Genomic DNA, 27142 nt, shown 5'->3' on the forward strand with positions numbered 1-27142 from the left:
AGTTTTAGCTCCAGTTGCAAAAATGATCTTCGTCCATATTAACATGCCTGACAACGCATACCACATTACAATTCGCATACACTGTGCATGAGTGTGCCGGTGTAAACAAGAGGCAGATTGTCTGACATTACTCTGCGGTTGAAAATCATGGATGTAAAAGTTGAAAATACAGAACATAGTTTGGAGAAAGAACAACAATGGTGGAAAATAATACCATGGATTAATTAAGGAGGTGAAACTGTTACTGTACAATGCAACCCTGAAGTTTTCAAACCAAAACAGGGACAGAAGTGTTTCCAAATGTCTCCGTTTTAGGGGCTCGGAAATGGCAAAGTAGTGCGGACGCAAGGTGTAAACATAGCAAAAGACATTTGTTTTTAAACCAACGCGTAGTAGTGTAAATGTAGCCTATATTTTTGTAATATATCACCTCTGAGGGGATATATTTGCAAATTTTTAGTAACCTCAGACTAATTTAATAATAGTGTATTGCACAAATGAAAATGTAAACAACTATTTTATACTGGGGGGTTTTGTTGAGACCAGCTAACATGTAACTTTAAATAAAGAAAGATGAAGATGAAGACAGACATCATCTATTCTCCCATTGTCAGACCTTCCTCCACAGTGTTGCGGAGGAGGGTCTGGCTAGTCCACACAGCATTCCGGCATAGGAGAAAAACATGCTCTTATGGCATTTCTTTAAACCAATCACAATCGTCTTGGGCACCGGACACAGAAACGGTGCCTCTGCAAAATAGCCTTGGGAAGGAACTTGTTTTGGTGGAATGTGTGCACCTAGGGAGGCGAGCTCTGGAATTAAAATGGATGTCAAGTGTGTGATGAGAATTTTACTCCAAAAAAAGATAAATATAATTTGATTGTCGGAGGATAATTCCCGAATCGACAGGAGTTTAGAATGCCAACACAAAGAAAGCGGGAGGGGAGGGACATCTAGCCGAAAATTAGGGACATCCGGCGGAACCGTCGGTGGCACCGGAAAACAATCACATAAATGAAACGTTGTGGACATAGACTAGACATCATCTAAAGACGTCTGCTGAGACATTTTTCATTTATCTGATAATATTACTCTTACCTAATGCACACCTAATATACCTCAGTGTTGACAGTATGCTAACCCAAACCCATTGCATTTATCTGGAGAAAAATCAGCCCCACCACTCTAGTAATAATTAATAATTTGTGTAACGAATAAATGATGGACGAGGTCAAATATACATGTAGTACTGTGGTGTATGTATATATGAGTGTATTGTGGAGTAAATAAATGTCTGAGGAGCATTTAAAACATGTGCTATTTCTGAACTTTGTAACGACTGCCATAACTCTGAGTAGCCGGCTCTTCTGCGTGTGTGTGTGTGCACTGTGACAACAAAAATGTGTGTGCCACTACTAGAAACATGCAGAATATTCTGTTATCCATTTCCTTGTTTTAAGCAAAAAGATCAATGGGGAAAGCAAAAACAACTTGACAAACTTTCCTGACAAAAAAAAGAAAAGAGGTTCACACAGAAGAATCTTAATTCTTCTGCTTCTGTTCATTCTGCCAATACTTTAACTTTTACTTCAAATACCTGCAAAACTAATGGCATTCCCATCAACCTCAGCTGTGCTTTAATTTAGTGCTGATTAACAAATGTTAGCATGTTAACACGCTAGAGTAAGGTGGTGAACCTGGTAAATATGATCTGCTAAACATCATCTTCTTAGCATCCTGACATTAGCATTTAGCTCAAAATACCAATGCGCCTAGGTACCGCGTCACAGAGCCGCAAACATGGCTGCAAACTCTTTTCGATAAATAACTGGCATCAGTTAATTCTTTTTTGAACTCAACACACTAATTTAATTCCCTCAGTTTAGTCATTTGTATCCTCAAATGACCATTTTTGCATTCAAATTTACATTCATATTTTTTATATATATTTTTTTTAATGGTGCCTGGATAGCTCACCCGGTAGAGCGCGAGCCCATAAATAGAAATTTACTTCTCGACGCAGCGACCGCGGGTTCAATTCCAACCTGCGGCCCTTTGCTGCATGTCATTCCCCTTCTCTCTCCTCCTACATGCATTCAGCTGTTCTATAACAATAAAGGCCTAAAAGGCCCCTCTTGTGGAATGCACACTGCGAAATAACCAACTCGGCTAAAATTACATATAGTTTTGTGTATTTATAGGTTGTTATTTTGTTACTTGAAGATACAAAACCTGGTTGTTACCACATGCTAAAGTTAGCTTGCTGGCTATCATCATTCAAGGGCTGTGGGAGCCTGAACAGAAGCTGAAAAGTACATTATGCCTTTGAAAACACCAGTTGATTAAAGGCTGACAGAAAGTTAAGAAGCCTATCTGAGTGTTGCCGTAATGGCGGATAAACCCTTCAATCTCTTGTGCTACCAGGCTGAGACTCCACTCCGCTTCTATCTATAGCACGGTGTTGTTTTCCCATCGCACCTCTCCTGGAAAATACAGCCATGCTGCGCTAATCAGCATAAGACTTTTAAATCACAGCGACTTTCATGGTTAAGTGTTTACCTTCTGGCCGGTGTCCGTGGTTATAGCCAAGCCATTGGGCACAAGGCCCGCTGTTTTGTGCTTCTTCACCAACCTCACGGAAACAACAGGGATAGCCACCTAAAGAAGATGGAAAATAACATTTATAAGGGGGACACTCCTTTGATTTGAGGAGGCAAACCCAAAAGCAAAATGACACGAAAATTATAAGTAAGATTAAAAACACCAGGGTGATTTGAGTAAATGGTGGCAGGAAAAGCAGACATTGAAATAAACTCAGGAAAAGGCCCTGGAGTAAGTCAGTAGTGGACGTGAAACGTGTCTTATTTCAGTCAGAATGTGAAGAATGCAGTCTGAATAAGTAGCTCAGATGTCAGGAGAGGTTTGGTTTCAAGGAAATGAGGGAAAGGAACGATGCACAACATCAAAGAGAAAATCACATAACTGGCGAAGGTTAAAGGTTCAGTAAGTCTACATGTTCTTGGTACATGTTTTCACAGTGTAGACATAAAGAGAGAGAGAGAGAGAGAGAGAGAGAGAGAGAGAGAGAGAGAGAGAGAGAGAGAGAGACATGTTCTATATGGGAGAATTAAGTCTGCCAAACTGAAAATCTGCCCATAATCCTGAATGAATTCAGTCAAGTATATTGTCAAGTTGTCCAATCTGCTCGTCAGATTGTGACAGGGAGACACTTGGTCCATGTTTGTCAGTCAGTTTGGGTTTATTAAGCTGTCTGTCAGTCTTTCGTACCTTAATGTCTTTGCCAAAGAGGTTGGCATAGAAACACAGCCAATTTCTGGAAATATAGAGCCGGCCTTGTAGAAGAATATCTCTGAGAAGAGCACAGGAGTACACTGAGAACAGAAGAGACAAAAACACTTTTTTTTATCTTAAGGCCCTGACATACCATGCAGGCAGACAGCAAAGAACTAGTGGCGACGAAGCACGACTCTAGTGTCGCCTCAGGTCTCCTCAAGGTCTCTTCAAGTCGCCTGCGTCTTTGCCAAAAAGTTGCACTTGAACACACTGCAAAAATTACAGCAAAACTTTTTCTATAACTAACAATTTGTATATCCCGTTTCCCTTTCTGAATGACGAATAGATGACCGCCGCCTGCTGACACGGAGTTATTTCCTCTCACACAGATGCAGAACGTACCTGGCGGTCACGATGTGTTCAATTGTAACTTTTTGGCTAAGACACAAGCAAGGTTGAGACGTGAGGCGACGCCTCAGTCGGCCTTCGTCGCCACTAGTACTACTTCTTCTTGGTGTTTCAGCACCATTACATTGAAGCTTCCTACTGTCTCGCTTGCATTTTGAAAATCATCAATCTCTCCTTGTTCAACACAATGGTTATATTATAATAGGTTGCATTTCACTTCAAAGTTTATGGTTAACCAGGTTGTACAGAAGAGTTCGTACCGTGTTGGAGACGTTCTGAAAATGTTTCTGAGGTTAACCAGATGTCAGAACTGAAGCAAGAAGAATTAAAGCGGGACACAGTGCCAAGACAAGTACTTCAGTTAGCGACAATTCAGTGCAATTTTTTGCTTGTTTGTTATATAGGGCTTTTTGTATGAAAGTATAGATGCTATTGTTGATTAGGCATTACTAGCACAATAAAGCTGCTGATCACTTCTAGTATTTTGTACAATTACTGAAAAATTATTAGATATTTTAATGCACAATCTTGCATATTTTCCACCACAGTCTGAGAAGTCATCCTCTTCGTCTCTCACAAAGTCCGCCATGTTCATCGCCATTCACTGTCTACTGTATCGTCTAGTTTAGTCTTAATCTGCATTGCTATTTGTACTCGCTGTGAATACGTAGGCCACAAGAAGTAATTAGGTTTTGTTTTTGTTGTTGTTGGGGGGTCACTTTTACTCACGACATGCTAACCGGCAACATAGAATTCCATTCACTACGCTAAGCTAAGCTAGCGGAGGCACTGCCGGACAAAGACAATGCATGCACTGAGACAAAAATGCATTTGCCCACCTATATAAATATAGAGGAGACGGTGAATAACCCTATTTCAACAAACGGTGGCGTATTCCTTTAATAAAAGGCAAGAAAGGATTATAAATATAAAAAACAAATACAAAACAGGCAAATTATACACACACATACATACATATATATATATATATATATATATATATATATACACACACACACATATATATATATATATATATATATATATATATATATATATATATATACACACATATATATATATACATATATACTGTATATATATATACACATATATATATATATATATATATATATATACACATACATACATACATACACACATGTACACACATATATATATATACATACACATATATATATATATATATATATATATATATATATATATATATATATATATACATACATATATATATATATATATATATATATATATATATATATATATATATATATATATATATATATATATATATATATATATATATATATATATATATATATATATATATATATATATATATATATATATATATATATATATGAAGCTGCAGCATGACATGTCCAAGAATATTAACAAGTTGATTAATAAAACAGATGTTGCAGTACAAAAGAAGTACCTTTCATGAGGATCTCATCCTTGGGCACACACTGGAACAGTTTGTGGTACTGCGAGTTGTACTTGCTGACAGTCTGTGCAGAGGGACAGGGCAGAGTCATGAGCATCTCCTTAGCAGACCGGTCTGCCTGCACAGCACCACCGGCGCAACCCGCCACTCCGCCACCACCGGCCACTCTGGCTCCACTCGCCGCAGACACCACCCTCTCCCTCAAAGGTCGCGAGCTCTGCACCAGGCTCAGCACGTTGGCACCGTACACACACACACACTCGCGCACATCCAAGGCCTGGAGCAAGCCGCTGCAAGACACACACTGTTCCCCCGGCGCCGGTCAGTACTGGGACGAGATGGAGGAGGACTGTCTACCTCTAGTCTACTTGCACCTACAAACACATACCAGGCTCTAATGTGTACACCTACCTACACACACACACACACACACACACACACATACTACTACAGAGTAGTACAGCAGCAACGCCTCAGTTTACAGCCACTGAGCTCTTTCTCAGAAACTACAAGGCTCTCTTTCTCTGTCTCAAATACACCTCCAGTGACTCTACACTTTGCAGCACCTAGCTGACACCCTCCTTCTGCCTCCTTCACGTACACATGCTCTGCCCTTCCTTATTCGGAGCAGGAAAAAAACAACACACACAGGTACTCCTCCCCCTGCTCACTTTCTTTCTCTGCCTCTCCTTCCCTCTATCTGTCAGATCTTCTGTAGTGACAGTCTGTGACACCTTGAAGTCCTCACTTTTCAGAGAAAATCATACATTTCCCTCCCATCTGAACACACACGAGGTCTCATTCACTCCCCGCTCTCCTTCCCCACAGCTCAAACTCACCTTCAGCTCTAGATATCTCTGCCACCAGATAATCTTTCCCTAGTTTTCAGCCCTGTCCTGTATCTCGTCTATCTTTCCTTCCACTCGCATCAGCTCCGTTTGCTGTTGTCTGCTGCCCCTGTTTTTGTCTTTCTATTAATAGCTCATGCTGGAGCAGCTCCTGTCCTCAGGAATATGGCACTTAACAGTAGGTTACAGTAATGCAGACGGCTCCATCACCACTGGGGGAAAGCCCAGGGTTAATGTTACTGTTAATGTGCAGTATAATCATTTGCTGACTGTATTCATGGTGAACTGTCTGGAGGACATTGGCCAGGATTGCAGCAAGTCTAAGTGATAGTGATTTGATTATATAGCACTGCTGAGCTTGTCAACGAACATATAATTTGTTCTCTGTTCAGTTTTATATGTTAAGTCTAAAATCTTTTAATAATAATTGAGCCTGAGAAATATCACATTGGTTGGGGGTAAGCAGGAAAAATAGGATAATTTCTCACAAATTTATAATGGCAGCATGTTATTTTTTCTTTTTTAGCATGTTAGCATGTCATAATCTTTTATGACTCAGAAAAGATAAATACATGAATACAATATACATCAGATTAGATTTTGTTATATGGATAGAAGCCTTTTGTCAGCTTCTGCATCCAATCGTCAGGACACAGATCTGACTGCAGTACAAAAGTGAGAGAAATGCCTTTGAGTCAAGGAATCATAAAATAAAATCTCCTCAGAGGGAAGATTTTAACAGGGGCTGCTGCTTTTATTATACGTTAAACATATAGGTTAAAATGAATACAACTGGTTGGACGTGTTCCAATCAAAGACACAGTAACAATTAGGATTCTAAGAGAGACCAGACTCACCGAGCCCCGGTAACATTTCTTCACATCTTCATAGGACAGGTCTTCGATCAGCTGAAACCTGTTAGGAAAGGAAAACTACACTTAGAAATAAAGTGACGCTTCATATGCATTTTTACCTCTCAATTATGATAACTCTACTGTACACAAAATAAGCGTATTTTTTCAATGTATTGCAATGGATAAAAAATATATATTAAATATAGCACATTTGAAGGCAAATTAATGCATTATCTGGCCTGAAGACAACATGACAAATGGTTGTTAGAATGTGTGTGTGTGCGTGCGTGCGCGTGTGTATATATGTGTACATTGCATGAAAATCCCAGCTGGGTCAAAGCTACCACATGACAAGTTAATCATCGGTGTGTGTGCATAACTGCAGGGAGACGAAGGCTGTCACAAAACATTGAATAAAAGATAAATATTTAGTTGTTTGAACACAAATAGTCACCTTGCCAGGAGATTAGCTTTTTTATAGTCACAATACATTAACACACACACACACACACACACACACACACACACACACACAGGCATTAAGCTCTCCTCAAGAATAGTAGCAATGCAGCAGATGTCACAGCATGATACTCGTCATATCTCTTGCTAATGCAGACAGAACCACCCAGCAAATAAAATACAGTATAATCAGTCCTTTTAGGAAAATGTCAATGAAATTAACTGCTGTCACAGTGAAGACGCCTTAAAGAAGAAGACATGGATGCAACAATAAATTCTGAAAAGCCAGCTGTTTTTGAGGGATTACTTTGCCGACAGAGACTTCCCTTTCTTCCTGTATCTTGCTGTGAGTGCTAGGTGATTGACAGCGAGCAGAGCACGACGTCAACGCAATGCTGATATGAAAACACTCTGCTCAAGGAGATACTGATAAAACAGAAGCTCTGGCCAAACCAAATTGCAGCTTCATGTTCACTGTGAAGGATTATCTCACTCTGTGGAAGCCATTTTCATACAGTGGCACAGAGAAAGGCTTAAAATGAAGGGAGGAAAGTGAGCCTTGATATCTTCAACCCTCCAGAGTCCAACGGGAACAAGGGGAAGGACACATCGATTAGTCCTCAGGCTTTAAGCCTTTTCTCTTATGCAGTTTGAAAATACGAACAAGAATGTAAGCAGCCGAGGTTATGTTAATAAATAAATAAAGGCCAGGTACATCTTTCTTTATCATACTTATAATCACAGATGGACTGTAGAGACTGTCTTCACACAAAAAAACGCCCCTTTAGTCGTTTGTTCAAGCAGCAATTACGACTCATATTTACGTTTATAGAGGCGTTGACCTCAGTTGCCTCCTGTATTTATCATGGGAGCAAAGCAGGAAGTAAGGTGATAAAGGCGAAGTCCCTCCACCTTCCGGTGGACCCTATGGGACCTTATTTCGGAAAAAATATTTATGGTAGTGAACGGGAAGAGACAAATCATTTTTTGATCCTGTTTGAATTGAGCCATGAATTACACATATGTTTGTCACTTTAAAAGATAATTTTGCAAGTGAAGAAAGTCAGTCAGTTTGTCATAGGTTTGTCATAGTACCATTTAGTTTAGTTTGAAACCGCTCAGTGAACTACATATCTCATCTCACACAATTTGCGTCACCCTGCTTGATGCTTGGCTTGCTCACTAGCTAGCTAGCTTAGCTATTTTCCACAACACATGTAACGTTATCTACCAGATTATTTGAATTATGGTCTCGTTGACTTTAAAATCGTCGATAAAGCAGGGGGTGTTTTAGGGCGTGGCTATGATGTGAAAGTGTGTAACGTAACGTAGAGTGTAAGGGCTCCTCCCTCACTCCTCCTTCTTGTCTAAAATCGTCACATCCGCAACCAGGATGGCTGCGCCTGTAACGGCAAACTCGACGACGGATAGCAGATCTCCGCAAACCAATGGGTGACATCACATATGCTCTGTCGATTAATATTAACAGTCTATGGCCGAGAAGCGAAAGATCGAGTAAGATCTGTTTGCTTGTGTGAGTAACGTTACATCCCAGTACAAAACGCACATGTAACCACCCATAGAAATAAACAATTTCATTCCTATGAACCCGGTACACGTGTCGATGTCTACACGAGCGTACTGCACAGGCGTCATCACTTATGGCTTAATTTCGACCTCACTTGTTCCTCCAGAATAATGTTACATATCTCTCAACGTGGCTGCACTATGATTCAGCAGGGAATTTATAACATCATACCATAACAGCACCACATTTGTATTCTCCTTGAATAGTGTCCTTAACTGTATACAGAAAGGTGGCATTATGTTAAAATACCCCATCCTGTTGCCTTAATAGCAGCAGGACTGTCCTTGTCCCTGCTCTGATGAGAGACTCTCCTCTGGGTAAGAAGATAGCGTAACCTCTGTCCCCAAACAACCCTCCCTGACTCTGCTGCCTCTTTCCATGTCGCTGACTGTGCCACTCATGGTGAAGCACAGTGGAGATGAGAGAGGTAAACTCTGCACCGCCGGGGCATCGGTCATGATGACACTGAGATAATGATGTCGTGGAAATGCTAATTTCTACCTCGGAGTTCACAGTGAAATGACCAGCGCAAAGAGTGGAAAATCATTGTCGTCATCATCAGAAATTGTATTAGTCATCAGTTGTCACGGTGGGGAATCTGTTGTCGCGCAAGCTCGGTCGTCGTCGTGATTTAATCCCTTATAACCTTTAGGACTTCTTGTCTGTTTTAGCCAAAAGTTAAGGGTGAGGAGTCCTCAAAGGGGCTACAAGTGAAAACAGCTACTGAGCTTACATCTCAACAAATCTTCAACCCCATGACAACTGAGCAAACTCCAATCACCCGATGAAAACTGGGAAATAGGGTTTAAACCTGAACCCCCCCCCCCCCTGAACAAGCTAGCATGTGGACCTGAAATTGAGATTGTATTTCACATACAGCTGGTTAACCTACTAGCAGTGAAGATTATAAGCTTCACATTAAAGACACGATTCCAGGTGTGTTGTATTGGACTGTAATATATTATTGTGTCCACCCACTGTGTGTGCACAGAGTACAATGAAATACTGGAGGCTTCATTGTGTCTAGGTGTAATATGACTCTATTTGTCTTCAAGCATTGGGTCATTCATTGTTATGTCCATTATTACTCTACTATATATATATATATATATATATATATATATATATATATATATATATATATATATATATATATATATATATATATATATATATATATATATATATATATGATATCTCCTTCATATAGAGAATCAGAGGGTGAATTAGAGACAGAGATCCACAACACATGCTGGACAAAGACCAAAGCAGGGTTAAAAGTGTCAACAAGCAGAGGGGGTTGACAGATGCTATAGCTGCCTGCTCCTGCTGTGTGTGTGTGTGTGTGTGTGTGTGTGTGTGTGTGTGTGTGTGTGTGTGTGTGTGTGTGTGTGTGTGTGTGTGTGTGTGTGTGTGTGTGTTTGCGTGTGTGTGCGTGCATGTGTGTGCGCTTGTGTAAGAGCAGGATTAAAGCTGTTTACAGCAGTACAGCTGTAATAGCGCTGCCTCCTCTCAAGCTGGATCTACTGCACACCTTACAGAAACTTAAAGTGATGCATTCGCTCACTTTACATGATATATTTATCGGTATGATTGCATGTGACAAAAGAAAATGGATTGATTGAGCTTCAAAACAGCAGTGAGAAAATCCACCACGCACCAATCCAAGAAAGACCCCAAAAATGGTAAAATAGTCTCTTGTGAAAAGTTAAATTATTCTTTATGTTACTGTAACTGTTTCACTAGAACATCATATTGTGAGTTATGTGCTCACAAAAATGTACATGTGCTGTGCATTAAGTATTGTCCAAAATACATGAGATGTATACCTTTAAATGACAAAATTCCAAAATAATTTCAATGGAGTTAACATGACTTTAGAAAACAGGATATCTAATAAGTTATCCATGACCAAACTAAATTACAGCAGGTCATTACCACCTTTCTAACACTGAATTATTTTATGCAGCGTGTCCTAGCTGTGCAAATTCAACTTTTACCTCATTAAAACCACCCTCTTAGACGAGACATTATCTTGTGACCATGTCACATGCAATAGTGCATGTGTGCTGCTCTTCCTGCCTGCTGGTTGCCGCCTAAATATAGGCACCACAGCGGCTCTGCACTCCCAGGTGGAGAGAAGAGAGTGATTATTAAAAAACACGGCCAGCTCTGTGGGGACTAACCGGCTCTACAGTCCTCCCTCTCCCTCTCCATCTGTCTCTAGCTTTGACACAAGATCCAGGTCTTAATCAATACTGCTAGTACATCTAGATGCTAGGTGAGTGTAAGAAGAATATTGCTTCAGGCAATTCCCATCACAGCGTTATGTAGGAGAGCTGTGAATGTGGTGTGTCGAGTAAAGGTTTTTTTTTTTTTTTTTTTTTTAACTAAGGTTATAAACAAGGTCATGCTGGGATAAAGTTGGGAAATGATGGACAGTTGTCCATGAATCTTATTTTTACAGTCTATGCCATAGATACAAGATATAGATACAATTATAGTTATTTATTTTGGACATTATTCAGAGGGTTTGAAATGAATTTGAAAGGAAGGTTCTTGTAAGGGTTTTACACAGCAGCAGCAGCAGCAGCAGCAGCAGCAGCAAAATAAGCTGGTTTTCCAGGCGCCAGGAGGCTCAGTGGACGATGGATCACATCGTGTACATGAAGTAAACCTGTTTGAGTCCTGCACATAAGCTATAAGGAATAATGATCCATAAATTGATCTCAACCATCATTTCAGAAGCTGTAGTTTGGAAATGAAACTTAAACCTGTGTATCAGCTTATACCCGTGCGAGCAAAGCAAAATGTTGCTTTCTGCAAGTGTGTTTGCGTCTGTGTGTGTGCATGTGCGCACGCATGCATGCGCCCATGTCAGTGTATCTCATTGCCCTTGGCTGTGAGACTGACTAGTGAAACTAATTACAAGCTCAAAGAATCCTAAATTGAATCCTAAATTAGAAAGCGAACACCTCCCATCGGTGGCCGGTGTAAGAGTGGACTCCCAGTCAATAATGTAGCTTGAGGAGAAGAAATTGGAACTGAGAGAAGTGACTCACTATGAGACTTCAAAAGTATCTACGAAAAAAAAAGAGGAATAATGTGAGAAGTAAATGGAACGTTCAAATAGTCTCCTGAGTTTAAAATCAAAGTATCTGATTCATAGATCAGAGTGCTCATTTGAAACAAGACTTTACTTTAAAGCAGTTCATACAGATGGGAAAATTAAGTCAGTCAATTATCACATCAATGTAATCGCTAAGGAAATCATACAATGTTTATCTTATCTTTTATCAAAGCATTATCCAAGACAAGTGTTTCATAATACTGATAATTCTGATAATTTCCTAATTGGTGACTCGTAAACAGTAAGTGCAACCCAAACATTGTTAGTGAGGAAATTACAGAAAATTCTAGTGCACACTTTTGTTATGTTGCATGAGGTGTTTGGAGGATCTTGATGGATATTTTAAAGATTTTCCATTTTTAGGAAATGGAACAAGAAAAGGCCACATGTCCGAGGACACTTTGTGTGTTTGTTTTATTTTAAAATGTCATATAAAAATCACTGAAAAAAAACTTAACTGGGCAATAATTTGGATTCTTTTGAACTTTAGAAAGATATGTTTATGTCAAATATCCTGCAAACATTACCCTGGGTATTTAATAGCAATGATTTACAAATACTCATACTAGTATTTATAATATTCTAATATCATAGAGAATACTTTCAAATTCAACAATATTGTATTCATATTCTGTGTCAATCACGTTTTGTTTGTTAGTCTTCAAAAGTGCATCCAATAAGAATGTTTGTATGAATGATGAATCAAATGTGAAAGGGGTTGCTTGATGTGACAGACCCACAGTAAACTATCAGCTATAGCTAGCTTTTTAGCCTATTCCAGCTCATAGTTTTGGTTTTACAACACATTCAGTTGATGCTCGAGTCTAAGCTACTCACAATAACATCCATAGGAAGCCATGTCTAATAAACCTACTGTATGCTACCTGCCCAGCACCAAGTGACAAGCTGGTGAACATAATGGAGCATCAGACAGTCAAAGAGCTAAATGCTAAATGTAAGTTGGTGGAGACCAAAACAGAACTGAAAGGAGAGGGAATATGAGATCAGTTTGCCAAAGTGGGACATGATTCAAAATGAATATTGATATTGCTTTGTGTGTCCTGGATGTCTAAATAGTTGTAATAATATTGTTAGCTAACTCATCAGCCATAACAATGTTATAAGCCAGTGATATGTGGTGGTTGTCAGCTTGTTTTAGCAATTAATGCAGCTTTAAACATTTATGTAAACAAATATTTACAATCTGTAATAATGCATGCGGCAACAGAGGAGTGTTGAGGTGAGTTAGGCGCAGGGAGTGGATAAAAGATTCACACACTGCTTTCTGAGTGCTGCAAGTTTAAGACTGACAAGTGCATAAAGTCCCTCCCATTCACTGAGTCTACTAACACACACTATGCTTCAGAGCTAAATCTCATCCCAGAACAGATTCCCCAGGATTACACCGCTCCTGCCTCAAATCCTTATATAACACACACATTCTGTCTGCACACACACCATTGACATTGTGCATATGAATACTTGCACAAAAATATGTTTAAATGGACTAAAAACATTTAGTATAACTACAGCAATTTACATTATCTTAACACATACGTATATCTTCTCTCCAGGCCTTTTGGGGGGGGAAGAAAAAAAATATCCTTTGTAAATCTCCATGTGCGGTCTCTTTGTGTACATGTATGTGCACGTTTGAACATTGTTTGACATCAAATGCAGCTGAAATAAAAGCACAAAATTAGTGCTGTGAAAATAAATCTCCTGGGGATGTAACCCATGACCATGCACAGGATACAGATGGTGTGTGTGGGGGAAAATACACCAAGTGTTGCAGAGCTGTGTGTGTGTGTTTGTGTGTGTGTGTGTTTTGCCTGAAGTGGCCGTGTGTGTCTTCGTCCTTGGAGTGGTCCAGGTCCTGTGTTGAGAGCAGGCCTGTTTCTTCGCTCTGCTCCGGCTGATCAGTCATGCTCCTGGCCCTAAGTACACAAACACACAGCTCTGTGTTAACAGCAGGCACCTCTCCACTGGAACCTCATGTACACTTGTAAAAAATGATGTTTGTTTTTACCTCCAACTTTGGTTTCAAAGAGAACTCTCTTACCCCAAAAAAAAAGGTTTATGGGGCAAACAAGTGGACTCTGTATTCAAAATCAACAGAGCTGTGATGCAATTTTCAAAGTCTGATTCTGCTGGTTTACATTCAATTAATAATCTCGACTCAGCTAAATAAAGCTGTGTTCTTGGGATTGTGTAAATGGGGCCAGTGTCTGCTCTCGCCCAGATGTCTACAAACAAAAGAGCACCTCAGAGGTTGTGCAGATGGCTGACCTGATGTGCTGCTGCGAGCTGACTCAAACATTTGTTTCAAATACACTTTGAAACTTTTTAGCAACGAATGTCTCTTGAAATGAACTATTACTGATGCCAACAGAAGAAGAAGAAACCAAGGATTTGACCATAAGGTGAGATGTCTTTAAACAAAGATTAACATTTCTTCTTATGGGTAGTGATTAACAATAGAACAAACACACACTAACATGAAAACACTTATACCCCTTTCACGCCGAGTGCTCAACCAGGGTTGATTTTGTGTTTAAAAGACAAGACAAAGCACTTTTTAACCTTCTCTTCCTTCTATACAAACTCATAAAAGCAACTGGAGAAGTAAATTCCCACCAACACCAAAGAGATCCACAAATAATACTTTTTTTCAGGTAGGCAACATGACACATTCACAGAATCCTTCCTGGTTTAAAGGAGATCAACTGAATATGATGCAAAATATCAAGGAAGTGCCACTCAATTAAAGTCCGTAACAAATAAATAAATGTGTGAATAACACAATCAGTCCAACTGACCACCTGCTGCTTCCCCATGATCAGCCCAGAACCTTGTAAACACAACACTATCCGAATGTGAGGAAAGAGCAGCATTCTTCTGCAAACTGAACTCGGCTGCATATGAGTGTAAACCACCATGTGAGGTCACTGGTATTAGAGCTGTCAATCTTCCTCTATAATACTTTTTGAATTTAATTAGTTAATTTTTTAAATATTCAAATTATATTTGAATATTTAATGCTCAAATGCAGCTTGTTATTAATATGTACTACACTTCTTAGGCTTATGCATTGTCAATGGCACTATAAGCATGTGGTTGTTGTAACACGTTCTGTCCAATAGAGGGACTTTAACCTGGCCTCGAACGGGACCTACGTCACGGCGCATTGCATTTCCGACACGCCGCTCTCTGTTTACTGTCATTTCCACCACTAGCACACAGAGACAAACACAAATCAACAGAGAACTCTCTAATGAAACATTAGGCTCGTTCGAGATGAACTGCGCCTCGCCTGTAAAGTAGACGAGAGTAGGCGGCAGCAGCGGGGGGCGGTGACAAAAGTCCGCTCTCAAGTCGGACACAAATCTAACCGGCATGCATTGGGCGGCGATCGCTGGTGATCGATTCTGCGCAGATCTGGCTCATCTCGAACGAGCCTAATATGTAACACGTGTATTGAAGCGGCTCTGTTGTAAAGGCTAACGGTGCTCGGTTAGCACAATGACATCATGTGAGAAAGCACAGCCGAAACGATTTGTCATAAACTAACAAAAGTGTTAGCCACGATGCTAACGGCATTGATAACTAAGCAAAACCGTGCTGTCACTACTATTTTAGTGATTCATAAGTAACCTGTTTGTTGCAGATTGTAACGTTACTGAGAATACAGATATTAGAGGGTTTACTGTCGCAGCTACTCTGACAGCTGTAGGGCAGCTAACATTAACTTTAGCTGTCTCCATGAAGCTCCCAGCTAAGATAACGTTATTAAATTTATAACTCGTGACGCAGTAAGGAAAACAAGAACGAGCTAACTAACGATAACATAAGCATTTTGGCTCGGTGGATGTCGATTTTCAGCCTGTCACTAACGTTACGTGCTCCATGATGTTAAGACCTCACAATGCCTTGTGTTTCTCACTCCCACTAACGTATTAGTCAACAGACGTGACATGACAAAGGCTTTTCGTTTTCACATGCGGGTAGGCCAAGGTGAGAAGAGGGAGATTAGCTAACGTTAGCCAACATATTTATAAATAAAAAAATCACATTCTAATAGTGATTTCGGCATTCGAATAGTATTGATTTTTTTACTATTCGAATTATATTCGACTTTCGGAATTTGTTCCAACAGCCCTAATTGGTATTGCTCCCAGGTTGTGACCCAGCTCGTATCTGAATCGCCATGACCAGGGATCAACCCTTGTTGACTGGCTTGGTTTGAGTTGACAAAAGAAGGGTTGAGAATGGGTCAGATAACCCTGGGCCGTAACAGAGGTATAAGGTACAATTCAACCGACACTTTGAGGGAACCAAATCACAGCTTCATGTTTACTGTGATGGATTATGTAGCTTAGGTTATTTAAAGGGCTTAAGTTGTTTTGCATGCGTTGAAATGGACGGGGCAGCAAATGGCTTGAGTGAAAATAAGCCTTGTAGTCTCCATATGCAATGATACCACAAAAGCAATGGAAATTTGGATCACTCGACTAGTCTAAATAACCTTTTTTTTATCTGACATACCCCCACAGTCCCATGGGTAGAGCTCAAGTATACCCCTTAACACCACCCATCATGTGTTCCACTAAAGCTGGGGCAGGCTGTTTTCTGGAAAAGGCTAAACAAACGCCTGGAGCTAGTGCTACTTTCATTGGAAAAGAGTTGGCAATATAGCAGTTTTCGTTGCAAACTTGTGGGCCTGTAAAGCCGTTTGAGATGACATACTGTGATTCAAGTTCATGTTTATGAATAAAACAGGTGTCTGTACCGGAAAAAGCATTTCAGAGATGGAGATAAACTGTTGCTAATATTTTAGCCTTCTGCTAACCGCAGCCATGAGCTTTCACCACAGCCGTGAGCCTTTGGCTACGGTTAGCAGAAGGCTAAACTATTGGAGAGATGGAGAGAAAATGTTCATTAACTTTATCTATTAATGTTCACTATTCATTACTTTTAGCTAACTACTGTGTTCACTTGATAACCATTTTTCACAATGTGGTGTTTATGTTTAACAACTGTCTCATATTGATGTAAGTAGCCTACTTTGTAGTCTGGTAGCTTACTAGTTATTGTAAATACACCAAAATCAGCATCAAACCAATGTGTAATCCCATGTTGAACACAAAAATGTAGATATTTTTTTTAATCAAATCCTAATTTATTTTTAGTAGTGCAATCTTCCAGGTACCCCCCTGGAAACTACCATTGGGGTACATATGCACCCATGGTTGGGAATCACTGATCTAGATGATAACTTGGAAGATAAAAGCTGGTATTATCCTTCAAAAGCTTTGCGGTTTTGTCCTAAAACAGCACAAAACCTTTAAACAATCTATTATGTTTCTTCCTCTCATCTGCACATCATCACTCACCTGCCCCCGCCCATGCCATATTTTCCTCTGGGAGAGAGGGAGTCGTTAGCACCTGCCTTTGTATAATTAAAGGTGCTGATGGAAATAGGCTCCTGCATGCAGTTTCCAGTGCATTATCTCTAATTGGCCAAAAGCTTAACGTCAGCCATTGACCTGTTCAAACAACAAGGGCTTCCTGGTCCTAGAGGTTTTACATCTGACTGGTAATCTGTGATGGTTGAATGGGAGGCGAAGGGCCTGTTGTAAGCGATAAGGAGAGGGTTTGTGGGGCCTTTTCAACTTAAGCCTGAGGTTAAGGGATTCAGGAAGGGTATATGATCCCAGATGTGGGCCTTAAGGGCAAAATGGAGCCTTGTGGCTCAGTTCACTTAGAAACAATGTTCAAAGGGGATGCTTGTACTACTTGTTACTACTCGTTGGGCTCAGCAATTCTTTACAAAGAAATGGTCTTTTATTAAGTTTCCCCAAATCAGTAGCTGAGGGCATTGAGAATATTTAGGCAAAGATTTTCTAAGAAGATACCAATTTGCACAAAATCATTCAGAGGCATTCTTTCATATTTTTCAAAATAATTCCATAAAGCTGGTTAACTGTTTCAAATTAAAACATTCTTAACAACAGTGAATGTTGGTGAACTAAGTAGGGTTGGATTTACTTTGTAAAAGGTTATTCTTGAGCAGGGGCGTCGGACTGGGGGTAATAAGGGGACTGAGTACCCAGGGCCCTCATGTGAGGAGGGCCCAAAAAGATGCTAGAATTAATAGCTGTGGATGCGGGGAGGGGCCCATAGAAAATGCCTTTCTACAGGGCCCAGAATTTGGAGCTACGCCCCTGTTTGTGAGTATTAAATCGACAATTTCTGAAGTGAAATCTGAAGCCTCAACACCTTTTTTACACAAGTCCTTGTTACACATGGGAATTGACACTAGCATTGCATGTTTCAGAGCATAGATATATAACTGCAAGTCACATACTGTATTTTTACATAACTGCTTCCCCTTTTTGAGATGAATTTCCTGCCTCCCAGACAGCTATTAATTAATTTTCATATGAAAGCCAGCGTGCAGACATGTGAATCATGACATGTTAGTTAGTAGTTAGTCACCTTATATTTAGTTTAGGTGGAGAGAAAACAGAACTTATGACTTTATGACAGCTGAGAATGTTTTGACAAAACCCACTGTGTCTGACAGCACAGGAAACAGACTTTGGATGGCTATTTAGTGTCCCCATTCACAAAATGTTTGCTTGCAGTCCAAAAACCTTATGAAACACATACCAGCACTGGACGCACAGTTATTGTCACCAATTGTTCCAATTTTTGTTTCAGTCACAGTATTAATGGACAAACAACGTCATTTGCAGATCGACCCTATTTGATACAGAATCTGTTAACTTTGCGAATTGTTCAGCACAAAACACTGCTCCCTGATTGGAAATTTCATCTGAATGTTACAAATGTAACCGTGGTTCTCTGAGGGTAGAGATCAGATCCAACCCTATGGCCAGACCTAAACATCAGTATTGGAGGATTCTTCAAAATCCTGGATTACATTCAGTGCCAATGTTTGTTAAAGTCTTGCTAGTTAGACAGTCCTAATAAAATAGAGAATGGCAAGTTAGCTACACATAATCCATTCCGATCATTTAGAAAACCAGGGTGAAAAGAATCCTTTATTTTGCCCTATGATGGGATCTACATTACACTGCAATACATTCATTTGGCAGACACTTTTGTCCAAAGCAATATTTGTTGTTGTTTGTTTAGTTCACAAAATGAGGCATCGGTAATTGCTAGCATAGGGTTTCTAAGTGTAATCTGAACAAGTAAAGGTTAAAATGAGCTGCTGGGCCAGTGGTAAACCCAGATTCCTCAGTATCTGTTTCCTTTTCACGTTGTTTTTGGAATAGTAGGCTCTATGGCAACAAGTGTGCTGTGTGGTAATTTCATCACTCACAAATGAAGGTTAGAGATTGAAGGTTACTAGATTTTGACACAGGATCCTAGCCTGACAAGCCAGACCCACATCAAGATGTTGGGTCTGGGAACTCACCGTTGGCAGGGCTCAATGGGCGGGATAAACGGTTGTCTTTCAAATTCCCTCTGCACTCATAGCCAACCAGAGCAACACTAGTTGATAGATTCAACTTTTGCCGTATCCGGTCGGCAACAAAAAATCTTCCTTTTTTTAAGAATGACTTAAGTGCTTAACTCCAAGTCTTCCAGAGTTGCGGCCAAAGCTGATTCCAAAGAGCACTGTTCGCCAGCAGCAGCCATCTTCTTTGTTTTCAAGTAGCAGGGAATTAACGTCCTTATGTTAAGCCCGCCCACCGACTCTATACACGATGTGATTGGCCTGACCAGAATTTGGTTTTTCCAGCTCGCAAGCCAACGTAGAGTTGCTAGACTGGCTGCAAATTACATTTGCTGCCGCTAGGGTGCATCTAGATTTCTAGGCTAACAGGATCCACCTTAAAGCCAGGATCTAAACATAAGGTATTAAAGGCTCCTATCATGTCAGTTAATGTTGTGTTTAGTGGTGCATATCCCCATATACCACAAACCAATTGCCCCAAAATAAACCTGGAGTTTTTGAGAGCCCTAGGGCTTGTAGGATGGCCAGCTGATACAGGGAGCCACTGTAGCAGTGGAGTGGTGTAGAAAAAACTTACAGCCTTACTCTAAATAAACAGGAATGTTACTTTTCAGCAGCAGGAGCAGCTCATCGAAACATTCCTAACATGCTTCGGACGCGGGTTTTATATTGGCCTTATAGAAACACTGCCTTTTCTCCAAGGCAATACACACGTATTTATGACACACCATGTAAGCACTGTCATTGTTTTACACAACAAACAAGTAAACGATAACTTTACATTAGAAGATGGAGGTCAGTATGTGTTAAAATAGAAATGAACTGTCCTAATGGCCCTTCCAACCTCCCTCCTGCTCTTTCGCTGGATCTTTTTAACATGAACGTTAATTGAAAGGCCGTCACCTCTCCGACCTCTCCTCCCTGTCCTTTTTTTCTGCTGTCACAAGACTTCCTCCAATCCAATAAACTTTAATCTTGTTAGGGTTGCTAGCCACTGGGATTGTTGCTTAAGAATCACTGCACTCTCTCTGCCTCTAGTCGCCCATTTCCATGGAGCCGTGTGCCAATACGTTGTTGTCAGCCAATGGCTTTTCAAAGATTTGCCAAGTACTGCAGGGGTGTTTCTAGGATTTGAGGACATTTGGGGCTTAGCAAGGACCTCTGTCACAGGAGATAAGATCTGGGGGATCCTTCCCTGTCACTTATTTTTGATAAACAAAATGGCGTGGCAGCAGGGGCTGCCAGTAGACAATAACCTGGGGCTGGGCGATATGGAGAAAATCAAATATCACAATATTTTTGACCAAATACCTCAATATCGATACCGCAACGATATTGTAGTGTTGACTATTGGTGCTTTCACAAAATATTTACACAATAAGATTTTTGATAAATAATCATCAGTAATGTGGATATAATGACTAAGTGGGTAAAGGCAAATAATAGAACAGTTACAACAGTCTGGTAAGTTCAGAAAATGACATCACTTTACTGTAATGCAGTCTTTTAAACCAGGAAAAGACAACATTTATGCCATATTACGATATCCAAAATCTAAGACAATATCTAGTCTCATATCACGATATCGATATAATATCGATATATTGCTCAGCTCTACAATAACCATATACATTTTGGTACATACCCTATGTAGGATATTACTACAGGCATTCCTGTAATCTTACGTTGCAACCAGGGTACAAAATTAGCACCATCCACCAGCCAACCAGGAACTTTTGCTGGTTAGATACTTAAGTGGCGGGTAGATTTGCTTAATTTCACTTCACGTTATAGTTATCGTTCTTGGTGTGGATGGCCCTTGAGACTTACATACAGCGTGCATAGAAAATAAAGAGATACAAAATAAATGCAAAAATGGAAAAGAAGACTATGCTTAAGACTTTTTACCAGAGCTATGTCACATCACGTGGCATCATTATGATTGCCAGCTGTCCCTGGACCTTTATTTTATTTTTTTTAACTTAGTGTAGTACATTAGCTTAATTTGGTCTGGAAAAAAAGTCTATGAAACTGCAACAGAAGCAGAGCCTTTGGACTCTGCACTGCTTGAGACCTCCTGAAATAACCTCCCCATTGTGCAAGCCCCTCAAAACAGCCTTTGATGACAGAAGTGTGTTTTTAAGACGGCACAAGGCTCCAAATGTACACACAATAATAACTTTAGCGTGAAGGGAATTTAATGGATTAGTTTTGTAAAGAGCCAATTTTAGTGTTTATATTGTCTCATTAAGAGACCAAACTAAAAGTAATTAGTAACAAAAGTAACAAAAAGTAACCTATAACACTTCTAGTTTAAGTAACATTACAGACTGATGTAGGCCTAGTTTAAACTTACTGTCAAAAAGCAATACTGGACAAAATTCATCACATTTAACTTACATTTTCCACTTTAAATAGCCTGTGACTCATACACATTTTATTTCTGAAATGTATATGCACTATAGCATTTTGCTTTTTGAATAAAGTGCCTGTTATCAAAAGCAGAAACGCTTGTCAAACCTGTCAAGAGAAGCCAGGTTAAAATGTGGAACAGAAGCGATTTTTCGGAATAAAAGCGGGAAATGGTTAATTTATGGAATAAATATATTCTACAGGGCATATATTAATATATGATGACTAATGTGAGTAATGTTAAATCATAATCACGAAATCATAATGAAATGGTTAACAGGAGAAATTTCACACTTCTGGAAGGTAAAAGGAATAATTGGAAAATATCCTATTATACAGCATTCCCTGCGTTTATGACTTTCAGTTATCAACCCAAAGCATGCTAACGTCGCCTATCATCCAGCTATTGGTCACTTGTGCTTTTATTTTTGAAATATTTACCGGAAAGCCCGCTCCTCCGCTCGCTAGCTTAACGTCGCTTAACGGCTCCTACCTGTAGCTTCACAAGCCACTGCGACCTTTTCCGCCGTGTTGCTGCCTTGTAGCTCCACGAAACTCCTCCGGTCTGTTCCCCATTTCTCGGTCAAATCATTTTATGTCCTTTATCCATAAAAATTACTTAAGAACTCCAATTTGGGCACAAAAAAGCCCTTGAAAGATAAAGCCGAGAGTTGAGTCGCGTTGAGTCGCGTAGCTGTGACCTCTTACATGTCCTGTGTGAGGTGGGTTGAGCTTACCTTCAGCCAGTGTGGGCTGGTAGCACTACCAGGGGATTAAACGGCGGCTATTTTCTTCCCACAGACGCCTAGAATAATTTGTTAACGACTTGTCATTAAATACATCTGCGAGACTAACAGAAAAATGACAGCAAGGGCGTCTGTAGTTTATTTTTTATTTTTTTAACGAAGTCCTAAAGGAAATTATTCTCCCATTAGGACTTGTTTTACAAAAGTATTAACAGTGAATGGAAGAAGTACTCAGATCTGTTACTTAAAGGCACAGTTAACCCAGAATCAATTTGTCCTCTTATACCTGTAACGTTAGTGCTGTGTAGTGTTATCAGTCTAGATTGGTTTGGTGTGGTTTAATGTAAAAAAAACAACTAAGTATCAAATAAATGTTTAGTGGAGTAAAAAGTACATTTTACTCTGGAATGTGGAGGAGTAGAAGTAAAAAGTAGCATAAGATGGAAATACTTAAAAACTTATAGTAGTTGAGTAAATTTACTTAATTACATTCGACCACTGACCAAAAGTACTAATTTCAGAATAATTTATATCATATTATTATTGGTTTATAATTATTGATGCATTCATGTGTAAGGGTGGGGCAGGCTACTTTCAACTACTTTCTATACTGCTGGGTAGCTTGTGAATTCCCCGCCAGGGTTCAAAAAAGTCTTATTTTATCTTAACTAATAATAATTGGTTGATTAATTAGTATTATTAATCTGAGTCTGCAAAGTACCTAGTAACTAAAGCTGTAATATAAATTTAGTGAAGTTAAAAGGAGAAGGACAAGTATAAAGTAGCAGAAAATGGAAATACTCAAGTACCTCAAAACTGCACTTAGTAGCCTACATGAGTAAACATGTTACATTCCACCACTGGTGGTATGTATCCATATTTTTTTCAACAGGTCATATACACTTCTAGTCGGGGAATTTGTGAATTATTTATCTCTAAAAGTGTATACAAATAAGAACTTAAAGGTACAATATGTAACATTTCTGCATTAAAATGTCTAAAAACGACCATACCTGTGTTATATATTTTTTTGAGTTGTGTTACACTATCCCAAATGTTTCCACCAAATGTCAAACCCAGAGAAATCTGTTATTTTATTTCTGACACGGGACGTTTCCTTTAGTCGCCTGTCAGTGGCGTCATATAACCTTTCACCCTCTAGTTACTTCTTAACTTCCGTCAAAACACGGGCACCCAGATGATGTGTTTGAAAGTACAGTGTCACAGAAAAAAATACTCGTAACAGTAATACTGCTTTTTCTTGCCACAAGGCATCATTTTGTGATTAATTACATACCACTTTGCAACACAGTTATACAGCAGAGATCTTATTTATGGTGTTAATGGTCAATTTATCCATATGAGTTATCGACTGATGAATGTTGGTGACACAATTAAATGACAAACACATTTTTTTAAACATTTTAAACTGTGTTATGTGGTTTAATTTAAGAGAATGCGTCATATATTTACTGATCATATGTTTAACATGTAAAAGCTTGACCTACCTAACGTTCTAGCTGCAGTCCTCTCTCAACAGTATGAGTACTATGAGTCCGTCCCCTCTCAGTACACAGCTACAAACATTCATGCATTCATAAATCAGTGGAGCCACTTTCCAACCAGTCATGTTAAAGAGAGTTCTGGCTCTCAGGTTAAAAAACAGAGGCACTTTTCAAGAAGGTTGTTATACTCAGTACGAGTTTAAGTATGTACATGCTGCTGGAATAATATTCTGACCCCCCTCCCCGCCCCCTTAAAGAGTATAAACTGTTATGCAACTTCATTTCAATCCAAAATGTTACATACCTGTAAATTATATATTATATTTATAGTTTAGATTAGACACTGTTTTTAACATGTAAATATTATCAGTGTCACATAAAAATGTAAATACACTGTATACCGTACCACCTCGAGTATATGTACTTACCAACCGGTAACATTAACCGTTTCGTGTTTATTTCAGCACCCTTTGCACTCTGTACTATTGTCTTGTTTACAAATTAGAAATTTCTTTGTGTTGTTGTTTTCTATATATATACTTTTTTAAATGTATATTTATAACTGTACATAATAGTCAAATGTTTATGTTTACCTAACCTTTACCTATGTTCAGCTTTGTTGTCCTTGTTTTTAGCTGTATGTCTATTTCTGTGCAAGTACATTGAGAGCAACCAAAGAAGTCAAATTCCCTCAATGTTCACACATACTTGGCCAATAAAGCGGATTCTTTGTTCTAATCATGGGTGAATCATGTCCAAACTGCAGGTGTAACAAACTGCACAAATATTTATGTCAAAGAGAAGAAGTCTGGAAAATCATGATCACATGTCACTGCTGACAAAGAAGAAAAGATGCAAATGCAGCTAGCTGGCATGCTTGCCCCAAAAATGACCAACCGTTGCAATGATTTAATCCCTTCACTTTTTCATTTGTCATTCATCCTGAATGCATGTACCTTATGTACATTATATCACATTCATTTAGTTAGTTCTTCAGAGTGAAATATCTACTTGTAATATTTCATTCTTATATATATATATATATATATATATATATATATATATATATATATATATATATATATATTGTAATATATATTTTAATTTATTCCTCATTTTTTAAATTGTAAGTTTTTCCGCAGAGATATACGCTGAATGTAAAAAAACATATCATGAGGGACATTTCCCTAATGATAAAGTTTCTTTTCCATCCACATCCCGTGTAGCGCAGTTCAAAACTTCCTCTCATTCTCCCCATATCCTCCTCTGTGATTGGTCGAGATGGAACAAGAGCCATTAACTAAGCACCAAATGCTTTTACCTGGATTCACCTTGTCAGTGTAACTCATGACAAGCATGCCAAACATTCAGTGTACTTCCTGTGTGGTGATGACTGACCTGGCTCTGCCGGCTGCTATCCTCTGACCGCAGTTACCATGAGGGTGGCGGAGGTGGGGGAGCTGGTAGTATCTGTCCAGGCCTGGGGCCTCGTCGGCGGGCAGGGCCTTAGGGCTGGCAGCGTAGATAGTGCATCCCATGAACACCTCCTGGAAGTCACCCCCTCAGTGTCCTACAGCAAGCGAAGAGGAGCCGAGGTATCTTTCCTCCGAGCGGCCTGTCCTGATGCCAGCCAGCTGCTCTGCGCAAAAGCCATTGGCTCAGCACATTGCTATCTTAACCCCTCCTTCCCTCTGAATGTCTCCTCCAGCCAGCCTCGTTCTCTCTCTCTACCCTCCTCCCTCCGCCCGAGCTGAGAGCATCAGGGATAATCAGATTCCCCATTTACACTCAACAAAATCATCCCTAGCGTAATCGCTCCCTGTCACTGATGTTGCATTATGCTAATGCACACAGCGCGCCGTCAGTGCAGGAGCATTAGGGGCAGTTAAAAATACCCAAACTGACTGATTGATAGGAGTGAATGCTGCAGCAGATGCAGATACAGTTTCTACAGTGTGTATGTTAACATGATGTACTGAAGGGTGTTGTAGTTGCAGTTTGACGCCTAGTTAAATACAACTAGGTTTTGCAACTACCAGTTGTTTTATTTTTCTATCAATCCAAAGATATTCAATTTAAAATTATGCATAGAGCAGAGCTATTGGCTGAAAGATCCCCCCCAGGAATGTTTCAAGACATTAAAATACTTTCCCCCATCCACACACACATGGTTAAACTCTGATTTAAGGGTACCCCATGCCAAGATATACACTATGCTGCAGCAGCAGGGAAGAAGCAGACTGCAAGCTAGTAAACAAGGATGTAAACTGCCGGATTTTGTTTCAGGATTAAATACCGAATCAAACTGAAACCTTAAAACATCTGAGAAATTGTACAAAGGATGCAGTGAAGTGTTTCCTGAACGGCATGTGTATCAAATCAAATGGCCTATATTGTGTTAAACCAAACCGGCTCAGGTAGCAGTAAAACTCCCCAAAACAGGCTGAATCTGATTCAGCTGAGACCGCTTTAGAGACACTGCTCTCCTGTGGCCAAATGCCACAGTGCAATTTCCTTTTAATGCCATTTTTAATACCTTCTCAATATTTTTTAAAACCAATAAGCCATTGAGTTGCAGATTTGTACGGCAACATGTTGAGATTAATAGACCTTTATCACGGCAGACATGTTGACATGTCATAGTAGGAAAAGCACAGGTGTATCCAAAACCATTAATGGTGGCTGCATTCCACTTAGGAGAGGCCCTGGTATTGTTCATGCTGACTCACTGAAATAGCTTACTGGGACACTTGATGGAATTGAGCCATCGTTAAGGTTATCAATCCAGCTGTGCTTTTCGACAAGTCAACATGTCTACTGTGAAAAAGGTCCATTAAACGTTGGTTTGGACGGTGGCTCTGGTTTGCGGTGGTGTAGGCCCGACGGTAGCAGCAGCACGGAAACTGGAGATTGATAACTGTTCTCCAGTTCTTCCAG

At 39.6% G+C, this 27142-nt stretch overlaps 1 protein-coding gene across 1 annotated transcript in view; it reads right to left on the reverse strand.

Annotated features, from left to right (window-relative positions):
* Nucleotides 1-25743, reverse strand: part of gramd2aa (GRAM domain containing 2Aa) — a 33718-nt gene extending 7975 nt beyond the window's left edge. Inside the window, exons 1-6 of the mRNA XM_028599145.1 lie at nucleotides 25604-25743; nucleotides 13886-13990; nucleotides 6880-6937; nucleotides 5166-5238; nucleotides 3290-3393; nucleotides 2561-2659 (exon numbers count right to left, since the gene is read on the reverse strand). Coding sequence (XP_028454946.1) covers nucleotides 2561-2659; nucleotides 3290-3393; nucleotides 5166-5238; nucleotides 6880-6937; nucleotides 13886-13990; nucleotides 25604-25743 — 579 coding nt within the window. The remainder of the gene's footprint in view (nucleotides 1-2560; nucleotides 2660-3289; nucleotides 3394-5165; nucleotides 5239-6879; nucleotides 6938-13885; nucleotides 13991-25603) is intronic.
* Nucleotides 25744-27142: the final 1399 nt, after the last annotated feature.

Source organism: Perca flavescens, chromosome 1, assembly GCF_004354835.1.
Source record: "Perca flavescens isolate YP-PL-M2 chromosome 1, PFLA_1.0, whole genome shotgun sequence".
NCBI lineage: Eukaryota > Metazoa > Chordata > Actinopteri > Perciformes > Percidae > Perca > Perca flavescens.